The sequence below is a fragment of the Saccopteryx leptura genome, chromosome 3 (assembly GCF_036850995.1).
Source record: "Saccopteryx leptura isolate mSacLep1 chromosome 3, mSacLep1_pri_phased_curated, whole genome shotgun sequence".
Classification (NCBI taxonomy): Eukaryota; Metazoa; Chordata; class Mammalia; order Chiroptera; family Emballonuridae; genus Saccopteryx; species Saccopteryx leptura.
Genome location: NC_089505.1, coordinates 40267550 through 40284734, shown reverse-complemented (window position 1 = coordinate 40284734; position 17185 = coordinate 40267550). Strand labels below are relative to the sequence as shown.

Here is a 17185-nt window from a genome sequence, read left to right as displayed (position 1 = left end):
TAGTGAAAGGAGATCAGAGGGGGTTAAAATGGCAGCTGGTTCTTATTTAACAGATTTTAGCCAAAAATAACTGCTTCTTTCTTTTTTCTTCTGTAACAAAATCTCCATAAATTTAATCACCCTCACTCCAAAGAGTGGGACTGTTTTAAATCTACCCCTAAATAAGTGAGATGTTTTTTCTTATTATAATTTTACCTCATGGCTTTATTCATTTTGACCAAAAGCTGAATAAGCAAAATGTGTCCTTAACTAGAGAAATAACCTCATGTCGCCATCATCACCTTCATTATCATTAGCATTATCATGGGAACTAGTTAATAATTACTACCTGTGCACCAATCATTATTTATATACCCTATTTTATCTTAATCTGCCCCAAATTTCTTATTATTATGATTCATGTTTAAAAAATAAGGCTAAGCACAGAGATGTTAAGTAATTTCCCTAAGTTTATACAGCTTTTAAGTTGTGACAGGAGTCCAGTCTTTCTGAAGCCAGTGTCCCTATTAGACACTACCCTATAATACCTTTTGTATTTCTACCATAAATTTGGTGCTAATTTTTAAAATAAAAACCACATTGATGTTAGTACTCATCAACATTGTATTTCAGCAAGTGATCTCCACCAATATTTCATATCAGCAAAGAGCTCTTAACAAAACAAAAAGAAATCAACCATTTGTGTGTGTGTGTGTGTGTGTGTGTGTGTATGTGTGTGTGTGAGAGAGAGAGAGAGAAAAGAAAAGAAAAGAGACTAAAAGCATCAACTCATGGTTGTGGCATCTTAGTTGTTCATTGATTGCTTTCTCATATGTGCCTTGACTGGGAGGTTCTCCAGACAAGCCAGTGACCCCTTGCTCAAGGCAATGACCTTGGGCTCAAGCCAGTGACCTTTGAGCTCAAGCCTGATATGGGGTCATATCTATAATCTCAGGCAAAAGCCAATGACCCTGCGCTCAAGCCAGATGAGCCCACATCAAGCTGGCAACCTTGTGATTTTGAACCTGGGTCCCCAGCATCCCAGGCTGATGCTCTATCCATTGTACCACGTCCTGGTCAGGTGACATCAACCATTTTTTAAAAATAATCTTTACCTATATAAAGAAATAAGATTTAATTAATATTCTGAAATAAGATTTAATTATTATTCTACAAAGGGCATATTTTCCTTTTTGAAGGTTTGTGTGTGTGTACATATATATATATATATATATATATATATATATATATATATATATATATATATATATTAACCAAGAATGATTTTGTTATGAAGAAGATTAAACTTAGGATTTTGTAATAAAAAGATGCTTAAAGTTTGAATGACAAATATAGGTTGATTCAATTTCCTGGAAGTAGGACAGCAGGTAGTTTCATTTTAAAAAGTAAGGCATAAATTTGGGTTAAAACAAGATTTGTGGATAATATTTTTTAAAAAACAACTCTTGAAAACCCATACTTGTGATAATATGTTAGACAACAATAACTATGAAATCAGACCTTAAAAAATAGTGCTAGGCTCAAAGGAGGTAATTTAATTCTACAGAATCCTCTTTATGCCTCAGGAGGAGGAAAAATCTATTTTGATACATGAAAGGTAAAGTCAACCTGCAGAGAAGTGCTTATATTACAATTTGAATTTAGACTCTAAGTATGCAAGGAGCAAAGTTGGGGTGCAGACATCCCTTGTTATGTCAAGGTTGGTAGGATGAATATAAAACTGTCCAGAGAAGATAGTAGCAACATGGTACAGGTAAATCCCTGAGTTACAAACAGCCGATGTATGTACAACTTGTACTTAGAGCGCCATCAGGGCTATTGGTAATTAACTGCAGTTGGACATTAGTGAAAATGATATCATAGAGTTATTCAACTCCTATGATGAAGAAGTAACCAATGAAGATCTTATGGTACTGGAACAGCAGATGATAGCATCTAGGGAAGAAAACAGGGACATTGAAACTGCAGAATCAAAAATGTTTTCTGCAATAGAGTTAGCAATGTTTTTCATCTCATTGAAGCAGGAATGGCAAAGTTAGCGTGACAAGATCCCAATACAGAGAGGGTCACCAAAGTTTACTGTGCAGTTACCGAAGGCCTGAGATGCTACAGGGCCATTTATGATGAGAAAAAGAAAAAGCCCTGTACAAACCTCCCTTGATATTTACTTCAAAAAACTGACTCCAGCAGCAGAATCAAAGACCCTGATTCTAACACCAGTCCCATCCTCTCCAAAAGTCCATCACCTTCTGCATCATCCAAGATTGTTTAAGATCGTATTTGAAAATGTTAAGAATTTGTAGACACATAAAGGTAAAAGCAAATATACGCTAAGACAAACATCTGTCTAAGTTGCATTTAATAGGTAAATGTACCCATTCCAAATTACATACAAATTTAACTTAAGAACAAACCTACAGAATCTATCTCATTTATAATCCGGGGACTGCCTATATTTAAATCTCCTCCAAAAGTCCCATTAAACAGAAAGCAAATCTCATGAATAATATTTTCTAAAAGTTTACTATATTGATTTTAGGGGGAGGAAAGGAGAGAGAGGGAGAGACAGGAACACCAATCTGTTCTTGTATGTGCCCCGACAGAGATTCGAATTGTCAACCTCTACATTTCAGGAGGATGTTGTAACCAACCGAGCTACCCAACCAGGGCTTATTATTTATAACAAAATAGAGTGAAGTGTAAAATACATGTGGATCAGGACAAAGGAAGAGTCAAAAATATACCAGGTGTCAGTGTGTTTAGAGAAGGAAGCAGAGGGAAACAATGAGAGAGCTAGGACTTCAGAATAGGGAATCACCAAATAATCAGTAGATATTTTCTAAAAAGTAAGTCAGGACAACTTGAAATCATTAGCTGAGAATAGAAGGAACCCTTTCCAGTCCAACAGTGGACGAGCATAAAGGGCCCGCCATGATATCTGAGTGCGGGTGCCAGTGTTCACCTATGACCTTGGGAGACCGAGCCAGGGCTCATGCCCAGGGCATTACACCACAAATGGTAAGAAACTGATAGCTGTGGAATGAGAGTTGAGCAGGACAAAGACCATTGAAACAAAGAAAGATAAGGTCAGATAAAGTAAGGGAAATAAAAAATATATAAGTTCAAAATTAGAATTTCAATCACAGAAGAAGAAAGGTCATCATGAGTGTGAGTTTAAAGAAACAAACAAATTTATATCACAAAGCATTTCTGATAAAATTTTCATACTTAAAATTTAAATATATATGAAATGTTTTTAAAAACAAAGTATGATTCATAAAAAAAGGGAAAGCAATAGATTACAAAAATAATAAGATATAAAAATAGCTATTATAATAAACATGATAAATCATTCAATTAATGGTCATTGGATAAGTTAAATAACACTACATAGAGCTGAAGAAATAGTGAATGTATTATCTTTATATAATAATGTCTATATTTCATATAATAATTAAGAATTTAAGAAAATTAATTCTTTTGTCCACATTATCATTTTATAATATAATACACAGATACATTAATAGTTCTATGACTGTCTAAAAAAGTGCCCTATTCTTTTAAATAGGAATTACATACTTGGGAAATTCTGGCTTTCTTAAATTCTTGAAAATTTTCAATGCAGGTGAACATAATCAGTAAAATAAAGGCAATGCTTTTATTATGACAAATAATATACTTCAGTTATGTTTAATTAGATTCTTTTAAAAGAAGTCTTTAGCCTAAGATATAGAAACCTGTAAATTAAGAAAAAGACAATTAACCTTTATATTCATAGAATCCTCATTCAGTTTTACCTTGTGCTTATTTAAATTTTCAGACACATTTTCACGGTAGCTTAAACATTCTACATACTTTAATATTATTGCAAATTTATTATTCATTTGCCATATTTTTATAAAAAGAAATAATGCAAAACCAGAAAAAGAGTGAACATTTTAAAAGTTAGAAAGCTTTAAAAAGCAAATCCCAAATGTAAGCTATGAATGAAGTTATTTAAAAAATGAAAATCCCGGCTAGTCCTCTGCTGGGATTGTTTGAAGTTTCATTGAAATATAATTAACTTCTATAAAAGATAAAGTTTTATCAGTGTGGCCTTATGAAATTAAATTCATTATCTTTGATATCAAAATCAGATCTCAGAGACTTGATAAGAATTCCAAACCTCTCTATGCAGATAGTTTTGGTGAGGTGCTATTGGCAAAATGCTCACTATTCACAATAAAGTTTGTTAGCCAAATAACTTTGGCTAACCAGATGCCAAAGTTAAATTTCCACATAGAATTACTGTATCTCAAGAAATGTTCTTACTACATTACTTTTTAAAAAATACTCATTTTGAAAAATAATAAATAAAATAAAATACTCATTTTGAGGGGAAAGATGACTTTTATATACTTAAATGTTGACCACCAGACATTAAGAACAAAAGAACAATGGGCTTTTAAAGAATCATTTTTTTTTGAAACCCCAGCACCCACTCATAAATTTATTCCTAATGTCTCCGCTATGCCGAGTCTTGCAGCTCCTCTAAGTGTAGGTCTTCTCTTGGCAGCACCTGCCATTTAATAACTTACTTTTAAATTTCTTTGTTTTATTTCATGTTTTGCTTTTGGACAAGTTTCTGAAGAGTATCATTTTAACATATACAGTTATTTGTTTTTCAGAGATAAAGATTTCAGAAGCCTTAAAATAATGATAACAGAAATGGTTGTTCCATTTGAAATCCAATCATGTGTTTATTTTGCTTTTAATTTTTAAACTAATAGATCTTAAATATAATACAATCAAACACCTCTTGATGTATTTATCTAAACTCCATGGAAAGCAAATTTATTATATATTTATCATACCTTATAGAAATGTTTACAGTTATATACTGTACATTTAAACCTCTGTCTGTACCTAGCTCTTGATATTTTAGAGTGTTGCCTGAGAGCTTTACTTATGCTATACAAAATTAGATTCATTCTTAACTATGTTGTTCTCAGATATATAATTATATTTATGTTAATAAAGATTAGGAACCAAAAAATATATATAATTACTTGACTATATGTTCTCTATAGCAAATTTTTAGTAATTAAAGGTTTAGAGCAAAAAGATTATTTTGTTTCATTCCACTTCAGTCACTGAAAGATTTACATATTTGAATGCAAGTGACCTTACTCTGAAGACTAGAGGATATGATAAGGTATTTGTGTTACAAGTTTTCATTTCAAATAATGTACTTTGTTTTTTTTAAGTTTTGAGTGTAAGTAAGATTAAAGGTTAACAAATTCTTCAGCGGGACACCTGAATCTATGTAAACACAAGTTAAAATCATAAATAAAAAAAAAATAAATTAAATGCAGTAGAAGAAAAAAAGGAAAAGAAAAAGAAGAAAAAAGTTAACAAATTCTTGTCAGAAGGCTTAGTATAAAATAGCTCAATCTCTAAATACATTAAAATATAAATATTTTATAAATTTCAGCTTGAAATTCATACTGTGTACCTGAGAATTTATCATCAATACAGTAAGCAGTACTTACTTGATGCTTTTGCTGCTTTCTTTTCTAAAACAAGAAAAAGAAAGAAGACAAGAACTGTTTAACTCAGATAAAATGAAAAGAAATTATACATCAATGAACTATATAAAAATTTCTAATATGTTTGCTTACTTCTGTGTGTGTGTGTGTGTGTGTGTGTGTGTTTCTGAAGCTGGAAATGGGGAGACAGTCAGACAGACTCCCGCATGCGCCCGACCGGGATCCACCAGGCACGCCCACCAGGGGGCGACGCTCTGCCCACCAGGGGGCGATGCTCTGCCCATCCGGGGCGTCTCTGCCGCGACCAGAGACACTAGCGCCTGGGACAGAGGCCACGGTTTGCTTACTTCTTATTGTCTAAGAGTTAATGAAGTAATATAGCCCTCTATTGCCTGATAATATGAGTCTGGACATCTTAATTGCTTTTATGTGAGATATCAGAAAAAGCTATTAATCCTTTCAAGTGTCACAACATATTTGTGCTTTTTAAACACTCTTACTAAAATCAGTAAAATCTTTTTTAAATTAAGTGGTTTGGTTCAATTATAATTATAATCAATTTGAGAAAAATTCTTTGTATGATATAATTAATCTAAATATTGGCTTTAAAGTTTCCAAATTTTATAAAAATATATCACTGAGAATTTTTTTCTTTTCCATAGAAAATAAAGACAAATAACTACCATCTGGACTGTAAAATCAAATCTTAAAAAATAACTTGAAAAATTAGTTTAATTTTTTGTAACTATTTATTTGTTTCAATGCAAAATTATCATTCTTCAAAGTAGTATGGTTTTACATTAAACTGTATGTAGACAGGGCAAAGATATAAAGTGAGATGATTATCCCAAATACTATAGCAGACATTCTATCATTTTGAAAAAGAGGAGAGTTGATAATGTCTATATTCTACTAATATTAGTTTAATTTAAAGTATTAGGCTTGGAAATATTATTTTTAAAGTAATCTGAATTACATGATTTATTTTGAGACTTATAGTTTTTTAATATCTACTTAATTCTGAAGTTCTTGAGAATTACAAATTTATAAAAATTAAGTTAATGCCAATAAAAAATTAAAGAAAATTTTTTTCACTTGAGGTATTTATATTTTCAGTGATATTACAGCAACACACTTTATATATAAAATTGCAAAACATAAAATAATTCAGAAAAATATTTTAGTAAAGCTGCTGTTATTTTTTTTAAAATAGTAGGATTGGCTAAAAAGAAAGGAACTTAGAAAGGAATCAAACATTGAAAAATAACAAACCATCTGTTAAATGAAGAAATGAATGGAAATGTGCCTATACTCTCAACTAGTTCTATTTTGGGCTTGCGCTTTTATGTATAACAATTCTTTCCTACTGTGTATTCATAATATGAAGATCTTAGAGATGATAGACTCACAGAATTAGACCAGAAGAGAGTATTTATCCAATGTTTGAATCCCTTGCACAGCTCTCTACTCATAGTTTTAATAGACTGCCTTCTTGAAAACATTTTCTTTGAGCTGCTCTAATTGGTACAGAGCTGCTTCCCTTATATTTGGCAAGTTGATGGGAGAATGAAATGGGATTGAATGGTTTTAACTGTTAAATCTTTGGCATCATACTGACTTGGAGCCAATTCTTGACTCTACCATGTAAACATTCCGAGATGTTAGACTTCCTTTCATCACATGTACATCATCTTGGACCTGGGCATGATACTTGGTCTTATATTAAGGTTTAAATGAACTAATAATAGAAAAGGATATGGCTATGAGTTCTCTAAGTAATTGACTTCTTTTCATTCTTCTTGTCAATTATTTTAAAAGATATTCAACAATATTTTGGAGAAAGTTCCAATATACAAATTATGTTCCTATCTCTTTCTTCAAATTTGGTTTACTCTCTTATTCTAAATTTTACTCCTTAATATTACTGATAATTATATGTCAAAGTTATTGATAACTTTATATCTAAGTTATATGTCTAAAAATGAACTGCCATTTCAGATATATATACTAAGTAAGCAGCAACAGGGAACCAGTGAAAAACAAGATACCACCCCACACACTCCCAGAACACACACTAGAAATCTATACATTTACTATGAATGCGAATACTTAATCAGAGAGGAGTGAGATGAAAATCAATGTTTTATGAGTGACAAGCAAGTATTTAATAGGAATGTTAGATATGTTATTTCATTTAATACTTACAACAAGCCTTTGGGGAAGTCATTATGCCTGCTCTATAGATGAAGAAACTGTGAATCTGAGCAGTTAAGGAATTTTACCAAATGTCACACAGTTAAATAGAGTCACGAATTTACATATGGTAAATTTACATATGGACCATTGTTACTCCTTCTGGAAAAATAAATACTTACCTGGTTCTCTGACTTCTGATGTTTCTGCTTTAGAAAATAAGAGTACAACAGGGATTAAAAGGAAGAAAAATAAATGAAAAAATAGTGGTTTTATTTAAATAGCAGGCAACTGAGCACCAACTGGAGATATTTCTGACCAAATTCTAATAGTAAAGACAATAGAGACATATGCTCAAAATGGCAAAGAGACAAACTGATAACTAGTATTTCTGAAAACTGTAACCTAAAATCTATTTTGAAAAGAGAGCCTTCAACATCTTCAACAGTTTATTCATTCACATGGTAGAATTAATAAATTCTAAATCTTTTGGGTGTTTTTCTTAATTATAAATAATTATAAATCATAATGCCTTATTACATAAGCTTTTAACTTGACCTTCATATATCTATGCATGCATGCATTTATTAAATACATTTATAAAGCAACTTTGCATATAAGATTCACTAAGTATAATAGGTGAAATTGTAGGATGAGGTTGAAAAATATCACAGAAATAATTTTAACTCTAACTACAGTTGTAGGAGTGAAACAAGATATAAAATATTATTTGTTGTTAACATATGATAATGAAGAACAGTATTTCATTTTGTTCCTTAAGTAAATTCATAGTCTAATAATATTTAAAAATATAACATATCAGGTTTTTGAAAACATATCTTCCCTCCCAAATCAGCTGAAGTGCTACACTTTCCACAAACCTGATACATTTAATTATCAATCTTATATAACTTTTTGGTAAGCTATTTTTAAAATTCAAAAAATTGATTAAAATATTTTATAATGAAGATAGAAAATTAATAATGGTTCATAAATAAAAGAGTATTTTCAAATGGTAATATTTTATATTAACATTTTAGTTTTGACTTTTAATTCTTAATTTCTATTATACTCTTCACATTAATAGCAACAATACAAACTAAGTAGACTAGAGATTTTTCTCCAACTGAAAGGCAACACTAAATGTTTTACATTAAGGTCCTGGCCAGGTGACTCAGTGGATAGAGTGTTTCCTTCATGTGGGAAAGGCATAGGTTTGGTCCTAGGTCAAGGCACACAAGAGAAGCAACCAATGAGTGCAAAACTAACTAGAACAATGCGTTCATGCTTCTTTCTCTCTCTCTCTCAAATGAATGGGAAAAAATAAATGCTTTACACTGACATAGAATCTATGCAGAAGAAATTTGTAGCTGCCTATGTGAGAATATCATAGCACTCTTAAGGAACTACGTTAGTCTCTGTCATTTAAACATTTAAATACACCTTCTAAGTACACTATTCATTGAAATGCATATATTTTTTTAGCCCAAGGTAAAGTCTGGATCATAATTTCACAGTATTAAATAAACTTTTCATTTTTATAAAATCACGTAACATTCATAAATTTTAAAGATTTCATAAACTGTTGTATTTTTATTATTGTTTGAAACATCAAAATAAAACAGGAATTCTGAAATCCTAAAAATAACTTTCAGTTTAAAATAAATGGAAAATAAAAGCTAATGTGTTTAAATTAAATAATGGAATACAGAAGTTATGTGTGCTAAATTTTTCTTAACCCAGTACTGACTATTAGATGGAACTTCATACTCGTTTACTCAGTACATCACAACAAACCACTGTAAGTATATAAAAGAGATATGTAACCACCTTTTTTCCCATAAGTATTAGGTATCATGGTAAATGTGTTCATTTCACAGGTATGACAACAAAAATTCATTTTGTGCATTTCTCATATATCCTAGTAAGGTATAATATACATAATAGGTGTTCAATAAAGACATGTTTAAGGATTCATAAATGCAATACACAGTATATTCTTTCTTATTTGTTTTTATTCAGTAAGAGGAGGGGGGCAGAGAAACAGATTCTTGCATGCACCCCTACCAGGATCTGCCCTGCAAGCCCCCTATGGGGCCAGTGCTCCACTATTCTTTTAGCATCTGAGGCAGAGACCATAGAGCCATCCTCAGCACCTTGGGCCAGCTCACAGCAGCTAATGGAGCTGAGAGAGAGAGAGCGAGCGCAACAGAGGAGGGGGCAAGGGGGTAGAGAAGTAGATGGTCGCTTTTTATACTCAAGGTCTACCCTGCCTGACAGGGAATCAAACCAAGACATCCACACACCAGGCTGACACTCCACCACTGAGCCAACCACCAGGGCCAGTATACGATATACTTTTTCAATCAGAATCATTTGTGTTGTTAATGGCATAATGGTTATTGCATAATAAACATAGTGTAATTTTTAACTGAATGTACAATTCAAAGCAAGTATACATTTAAAATGATTAAATAGCAAGTTCTTAAAATTCTAAAATGGTATACTTACGTAAAGTTAGTTTTCGTTTGTCTAAAAAAGTAAAAAAAAGAAAAAAATTAGTGATATTTACTATTATCAATATAAATATCAACCATTGTCATTTCTTATTTCTGTTTTTTAAGGTAAAATAGGCAAAAGTTAAACTTATGATTAAAATGAGCAATAAGCAATGCATTTTGAGTAATTTTTAATTCATATGCCCAATAAATTCCCCAAAGGAGAAGTTGTAAAGTTTCAAAATATAGATTATTTATTGTTTCTTCATTCTTATAAAGCCTTATTTTTGATTTGTTGCAATATGAATCCTAATGATAATCTGAACTCCTTACTGTTTCTAAATAGCATAAAATGTATATTCTGTCACTGTCTTTATAGAATACATATTAATATTAATTAACATTAACCATTTAAACTTTTCCAATCTAGTTTTTGAATGAAGACACTGACTTTATAAAACCTTGGGAAGAATAATAAGTGGTAGGTGAAAAACACAAAGCTATATCATCTAAATACATGATCTTTTTCTCCAATAAAATTTGTCTTCTGAAGTCATTAACTAAAATAATTAATTATTTAGTTTTATACTAAAGGTCTATTTATTTATTAAAAAGTAGTCAATATTTGTTAATGATTGTGAATAAATTGAATCATCCAAAATTAGGTCAACTATAATTAATTCATTAACAGTAAGCAATATAAATTGGTACATTTTTAGAGAACTAAAAATACCTATAAATTACAGTAAATATACCATTTTACTAAAAATTTTTACTTTAAGAAATATTCCCCAAAGACAAACTCACAAAACTAGACTAATAAATATATTTACTATTGTGTTCCATTAAAGAAAAAGCTTGTTAGACAACTCAGTCATGTCAAGAGTAGTTATGTAATGCATATACAACTATATAAGATAAAACTGTTAATGAAGAAAAGAATACACACTTAAATGAAAAAACCTAAGAACAGGACCATTTATACTATGCCAGGATTTGTGTAAAAAAAGGCAGAGTATATATTATCTATATATATATATATGTGTGTGTGTATATGTATATACGTATATTGCTTGAAGGATACATTAAGAAATAACAGTAATTACCTATCAGATATTATTAGATATTTTGGGAATGGAAATTGGTATGATAGGAAAAGAAAGAGGAGAGGGAAATGGGGAGAGACAGTCAGACAGACTCCCGCATGAGCCCGACTGGGATCCACCCAGCACACCCACCAGGGGGCGTTGCTCTGCCCCTCCGGGGGGGGGGGGGTCGCTCTGTTGCGACCAAAGCCACTCCAGCGCCTGGGGCAGAGGCCAAGGAGCCATCCCCAGCGCCTGAGCCATCTTTGCTCCAATGGAGCCTCGCTGCCGGGAGGGGAAGAGAGAGACAGAGAGGAAGGAGAGGGGGAGGGATGGAGAAGCAAGTGGGCGCTTCTCCTGTGTGCCCTGGCCAGGAATCGAACCTGGAACTTCTGCACGCCATGCCGACGCTCTACCACTGAGCCAACCGGCCAAGGCCCAAGTATATTTTCTTAATTAGTCTCTTATATGCCTTAGTATTTGGACCATGCCAAATAGTATATATTTTAAAAATTGATTAATATTCTTAAAATAATAAAATTAATATAGAATGGCATAATTTCTATTTTAAGAAAATATATCTTCTTGATATGTATTTTCAGTGAAATAAAGTATTGTAATTTGATATGCTATTTTACAATACTATAAACAGTGTATCTATGTCATCAATATGATAAATTATATTAATATTGACAACAGTAAAATAATATTTTGAAAGGGTCTTGTGAATATGAAAGAAATGTTATTTTGTTAATACTGCTGTATCATAATAGCATGCTTGACAATCCATATATGTTGGTTATAACATTTAGCAAAATGTTTAATTGTTAGCAATACCACAGTCCTATGTCAGATAAAATAGATTTTACAACAAAAACCACAGGACTAAGCACTCTCAGAAAATAAAATGTAAAGCACTTTTATGCTTTGCTTTAATGCTCAAATTTACTAAAACTAGTAAATTAGGACAATATAAACCAAAAAAGCAAAAACACCTGTTTTTATAAGTAGAGATTCTTTCTCTTGCAGTTCAGCTTTTTCTAGAGAGAGAAATCAAAATTAACTAGGGATCTGCGGGGATTATGTGTATAGCAGGCTTCTCTCTTATTTATAAGCTTGCAGACTATCCTCATTTATATGGGAAGCATGCCCCCAAAGTCATTTGCATGTAACTTGGAACACAGAAGCATATTTCTATAGAAACACATTAAAAACAAGGTCAGGTTCATTCTCAGGGCATCCTATAAGACAGTTGTGGAGGTACTAGTCCTCTTGGGGCCATGTGGTTTAAAAAGATGAAAGTAGAATATGACAAAGAGGGGAATAATAATGAGAATTTTTTTTTTGCTGAAGGTTGAGTCATTCCTTGCAGATATTTTAAAGTAGATGACATTTGCCTTTGGCATATTACAAGCTCCCTTTTTACCTCTCTGATTCCTTCTAGTTCACTTCTTGATGGGTCAGAAGCAATTTCGTGCTGGACATTTGTTTCTTGTTGAGAAGATAACCTCGACCTGCCTTATTCCAGAAAGTAACACATTTGAATTTTTATTGTTCTGGACCTCACACATTGTCTTTCCAGGTAGTTAGACTTCTCACAGATGAATGTTAATGAAGTGTAGGACATGACAGATGAAATAAAAATTTATAATTAATATCCTTCTTAGGCCTCTGAAAAAATATTTAAATTTTTAAAAAATTAGGAGATTTCTCTCTTTCATCAAAAGTAGAATTTCAAATGGAGCCAGGTAGGGCAGGATATTTTGAATAAAGTTGAGAATATTTAAAATAGCATTACCAAGCATTAACTCTTTCTAATCACCTCCAGGGTTAGTCCTCTTGAGTTGTTATTGATATTTACCTGTCTTTTGTTTATCTGAAGTTGGAAATGATCTAAAAGCACTACTAATTTTCCCCAACATGGTGCACCAACAGTGAAGGAGGTGGGAAGATGCGGGACTCATGGTGTGATGATTAAATTGGGTATATGTAAATTAGAATTGATAGCATTCAAGAATGAACTTTATGAATGTAGTTTACATAAATGTTAATATCACATAAGCATATAAAACAAAATTAAGAAGTTAATGTTCAAGTTATTAAACTGTAGTAGTAATAGCAATACAGCAGCATAATAAATTATAGTAATAACAATACTAAGTGTTTTTTAAAAAACATGCAGCAATTTCTAGGATGGGTATTCTTAGGATCCATATTTTATAGTATATCTCTTGAACAACTTATGTAACTTCCTAGGTGTCTCCAAATTCATCTTTGGGCTGACTTGTCAACCCATTTTCATACAGAAGCCAGAGAATATTTGACCAACAGCTACTCACACCTTCATCTGAGCTTCCATTTCACAAACATATGTCATTTAAGATCTTCATGATTTTGACACAATTTTGGACATATTTATTACATTTGTGATGGTGGTAATAAATGTCCACATTTTCCTGAGATAAACAGTCAGCTTTTAAACTTTTACAACTATAATAACCTCTATATCATTCCTGAACAATAAATTGGCTGATTTTTAAGTCCATACTCATGAACAAATTCTATGATTTTAAAAAACAAATGGCAAAATGTTTATAATTTTATGAATTTATAAATACTAATGAATACATACAATATAATTAATGCTTCTTAAAGCAAACAAATTAAAACAATATGTGATTTATAATACTAACAATTGTACAGCATTTCTTTTTGTTGTTATTTATTATGTATGTTTAAAAGATGCTCATCTACCCTAACTTTGTAGTTATCTTTTATAAACAATATGAACTTACTGTTTCAATATTAATAATAGTGATTCAGCTTGCAGATATTTCTTCTGTATAATTATATTTAACTATTAGTTAGTAGTGAAATAAAAAGATATTAAATCAAAGCCATAGCACTAACATTAATTTATCACCTATATAGGTATTTTAGTTATAGACAACACTAAAAATAACAATTAAACTAAAAGCAAATTGTTAAAGTTAAAATGACCGAGCAATACTTTTCAGGTTTTATTCTTTTCATCTCTTACTTGCTGGTTTAGGCTTGACTGTGGAGAATGGAGAAAAAAATGCCATATTAATGAGTATAAACCATGGGAAACATAACTCTTTGACATTTGTACTTAACTTTCTTGGTTTTTAGATTTTCTTCTTAAGCCATTCCATTCTCTCTGAGCCCTATTATTTTGCTGTCAACAAATAAATTAATCACACTGCAAATAAAAAACTAAGGCACATGAAATGTATGTGAAATTTAAAACAATCAATGTATTTGGAACACAAATACATTGGGCTACTTTCTTCATAATCCGCAAATACCCATATAACTAAAGGAGATATTCGGGTGCCATATTAACACCTTAGGTTGAAAATTAGGGACACGTTAACTGAAATTTTGAGCTTAGGTAATGGTTTGAATAGAGTACAGCGGTCATACACGGTACTGTGAAATACCCTTATAGGTTTCTTTTTTCTTTCTCATGTATAATAGTCTGTAATTTCTGTAAACAGTCCTTTCCTGAATTCTATTACATTTTCCTTTGAGATTTGTATTTAAATCCTTATTATCATGATTATCTCAGTAGAAATAAATTACTTCACAGACTTTTTCCTTTTTAATTATTTTTTAGTAAGAGATAGGACTCTGTTAATGATCAAGGTGAGTAGGATTTCTGTCATGGAAACAAATGAAGGAGATTCAGTGTTTTTAAAATGTCAAGAAGAGTGAACACTCTTCATTTCTACAGAAAAGAACTGCAACGACTTCTTTACTTTTCTCACATAAAATAAAAAAGGATGGATTGTTTTTTCCTTTAATATTACATATACTACTGATTAATCTTTAGTGAAAGTTTCAAAAATTACACAACTATTGGGTTTTGGCCTGGTGACACACAGTAGGTAAAGCCATGACCTGGCACACCAGAGGTCATGGATTCCATCTCCAATCAGGGTACATACGAGAAGAATCAGTAAGTACACAGCTAAATAGAACTAAGTGAAACAAAAAGTTGATGCATCTCTTTCTCTCCCTCCCTCACTTTCTCTCTCTCTCAACCTCTCTTTCAAGTCAATGAAAAAAATTATACAACCATGTAACTCTCTGTGGAGCTCTCATGAAAGGAAATTATTTCATATAATACATACATAACAGATAATTTTATTTTTTTGTATCTTTAAATTTTGAAAAACTCTGGTTTGAAGATATGATTAAACACCTAAATAGTACATGATAATCAAAGCATTACATGGATTTCTTCATGGATTATATGTAAACTTCGGTCAACCACACTTTTAGAAAATAAAATTCTGTTACTCCGATTTCTCAGTGTTAATTCTTAATGAGTGTTAATTTTTATTGAGTATAACTTTAGTTATTTACAAGAATTTAGAATCTTAGAATTTATGGTACTAAAAGTCTACAAACTTCAGTGAAGATATGTGTGTGTGTGTGTGTGTGTATCTGCATAACAAAGAACTGATACATAGAAGAAAAATATAAAATATCTTTTTACCTGTTTTTTCTATTGTAGTAGCTTTTACCTGCTTGACAACTTTTTCTTCTGTGATAGGAAAAAATGTTATTATAAGCAGAAATTTTAAATGTGTCAGTACTAAACAATGACATATTTCAACCTTAATATTTTTTATTTCCTTTGAAATAACACCAATACTGAGAAAAAATTATATAGCTGTTTCCTTAACAAAACAAGTAAAGTCTTCTGTTTAAATTGGATAGGAGTACAAAGGAAACTTGTCCATCCGCAGATGTACTTCGCAGCTATCTTCTGTAAGAGTTTTCCTAATTTGAAACATCTCTTCCCCTGCCAAAACACTCTTTACCCTTTGTTTTTACTGTATTTCACAGGGTTTGTCTACATAGAAGTTTTTTTATAAAACATCTATCCCCTTTTCATTATTGAATTAGAATGAGAAGAATCAATTTTTTTTATCTTTGTTGTGCAAAATGCCTCCCGTGAACCCAGGATTAGCCTGGGAACTCAAATTTTTTTATGGTATGAAGCTGGGGCAGGGCAAGAGTAGTCCGTTTATGGTTGTCTTCTGTTCTCTATGTTTGTATTGACGTAGTCATAGATTTGTGTCAAAGTAGAGAGATTACTACAATGATCTTACATAACATTAAACTTTTCACGTATTCAGCATGGGAGTCAATCAGCTGGTCAATGGGAAACAGAATTTAGAGTATAAATGCTATTACTGAAATAAGAGAAAGGTGTGGTTAGAGTATAATATACATTTGCCATATACTCCAAAGCTAAAATTGCCCATTCTCTCTGTAATTTCACCTCAAAATAACATCACAAACAGTGAAAAAAATAATGGGCTTTCGTTATTCTTTAAAAATTATTTCTAAGGTTTTGCTTATGCTGATGTAGATAGTTCTTCTCTCCTTCCCACACTTCAGCTCTGCTTTCTTTATTCCTACGGTTTCTGTTGTTGATGTCTCATTTTTTTTAAAATATACATAAATAAAATCATCCTGACTCAAACCCATAGTAAATAGGTTCTTTAAAGTAAAATTGTAAAAAATGTAAGCAAAAGTTTTCCTAACATATGTTCAGAGACAGTATGTTTTTAACTTTTTAAAGATTCTGGACAAACTATATTCATAACATTGAATAAAAAATTTAGCATGGAATGAAGGGCAAAATTCTACAGAATAACTGAGGCTAGGGGCAGCCTCATAATTAAATTTTTCTTTAATTAGCTTAAATTAAAACTTAGTTTTTCTTCTTAAATAAAAACTAATTAATAAACTCATCTTGGTTACTTCTATATTTATGTTTAGAAACAGAACACATTAGCTTACTTCTACTTTGTCCACAATGTAACACCATGAATAAAAAGAA

At 31.4% G+C, this 17185-nt stretch overlaps 1 protein-coding gene across 15 annotated transcripts in view; it reads right to left on the bottom strand.

The window, feature by feature from the left end:
• TRDN (triadin) overlaps positions 1-17185 on the bottom strand; it is a 415240-nt gene that overhangs the window by 11818 nt on the left and 386237 nt on the right. For 8 of the 15 annotated variants that reach the window (XM_066373320.1, XM_066373325.1, XM_066373330.1 and 5 more), the window contains 6 exons: positions 15830-15877; positions 14345-14362; positions 12300-12344; positions 10233-10253; positions 7904-7930; positions 5532-5555 (listed from right to left, as the gene is read on the bottom strand). In XM_066373320.1, the coding sequence (XP_066229417.1) occupies positions 5532-5555; positions 7904-7930; positions 10233-10253; positions 12300-12344; positions 14345-14362; positions 15830-15877 (183 nt within the window). Of the gene's footprint in view, positions 1-5531; positions 5556-7903; positions 7931-10232; positions 10254-12299; positions 12345-14344; positions 14367-15829; positions 15878-17185 lie in introns of those variants that run through there. The other 7 variants (XM_066373327.1, XM_066373332.1, XM_066373335.1 and 4 more) reach the window with 5 other exon arrangements.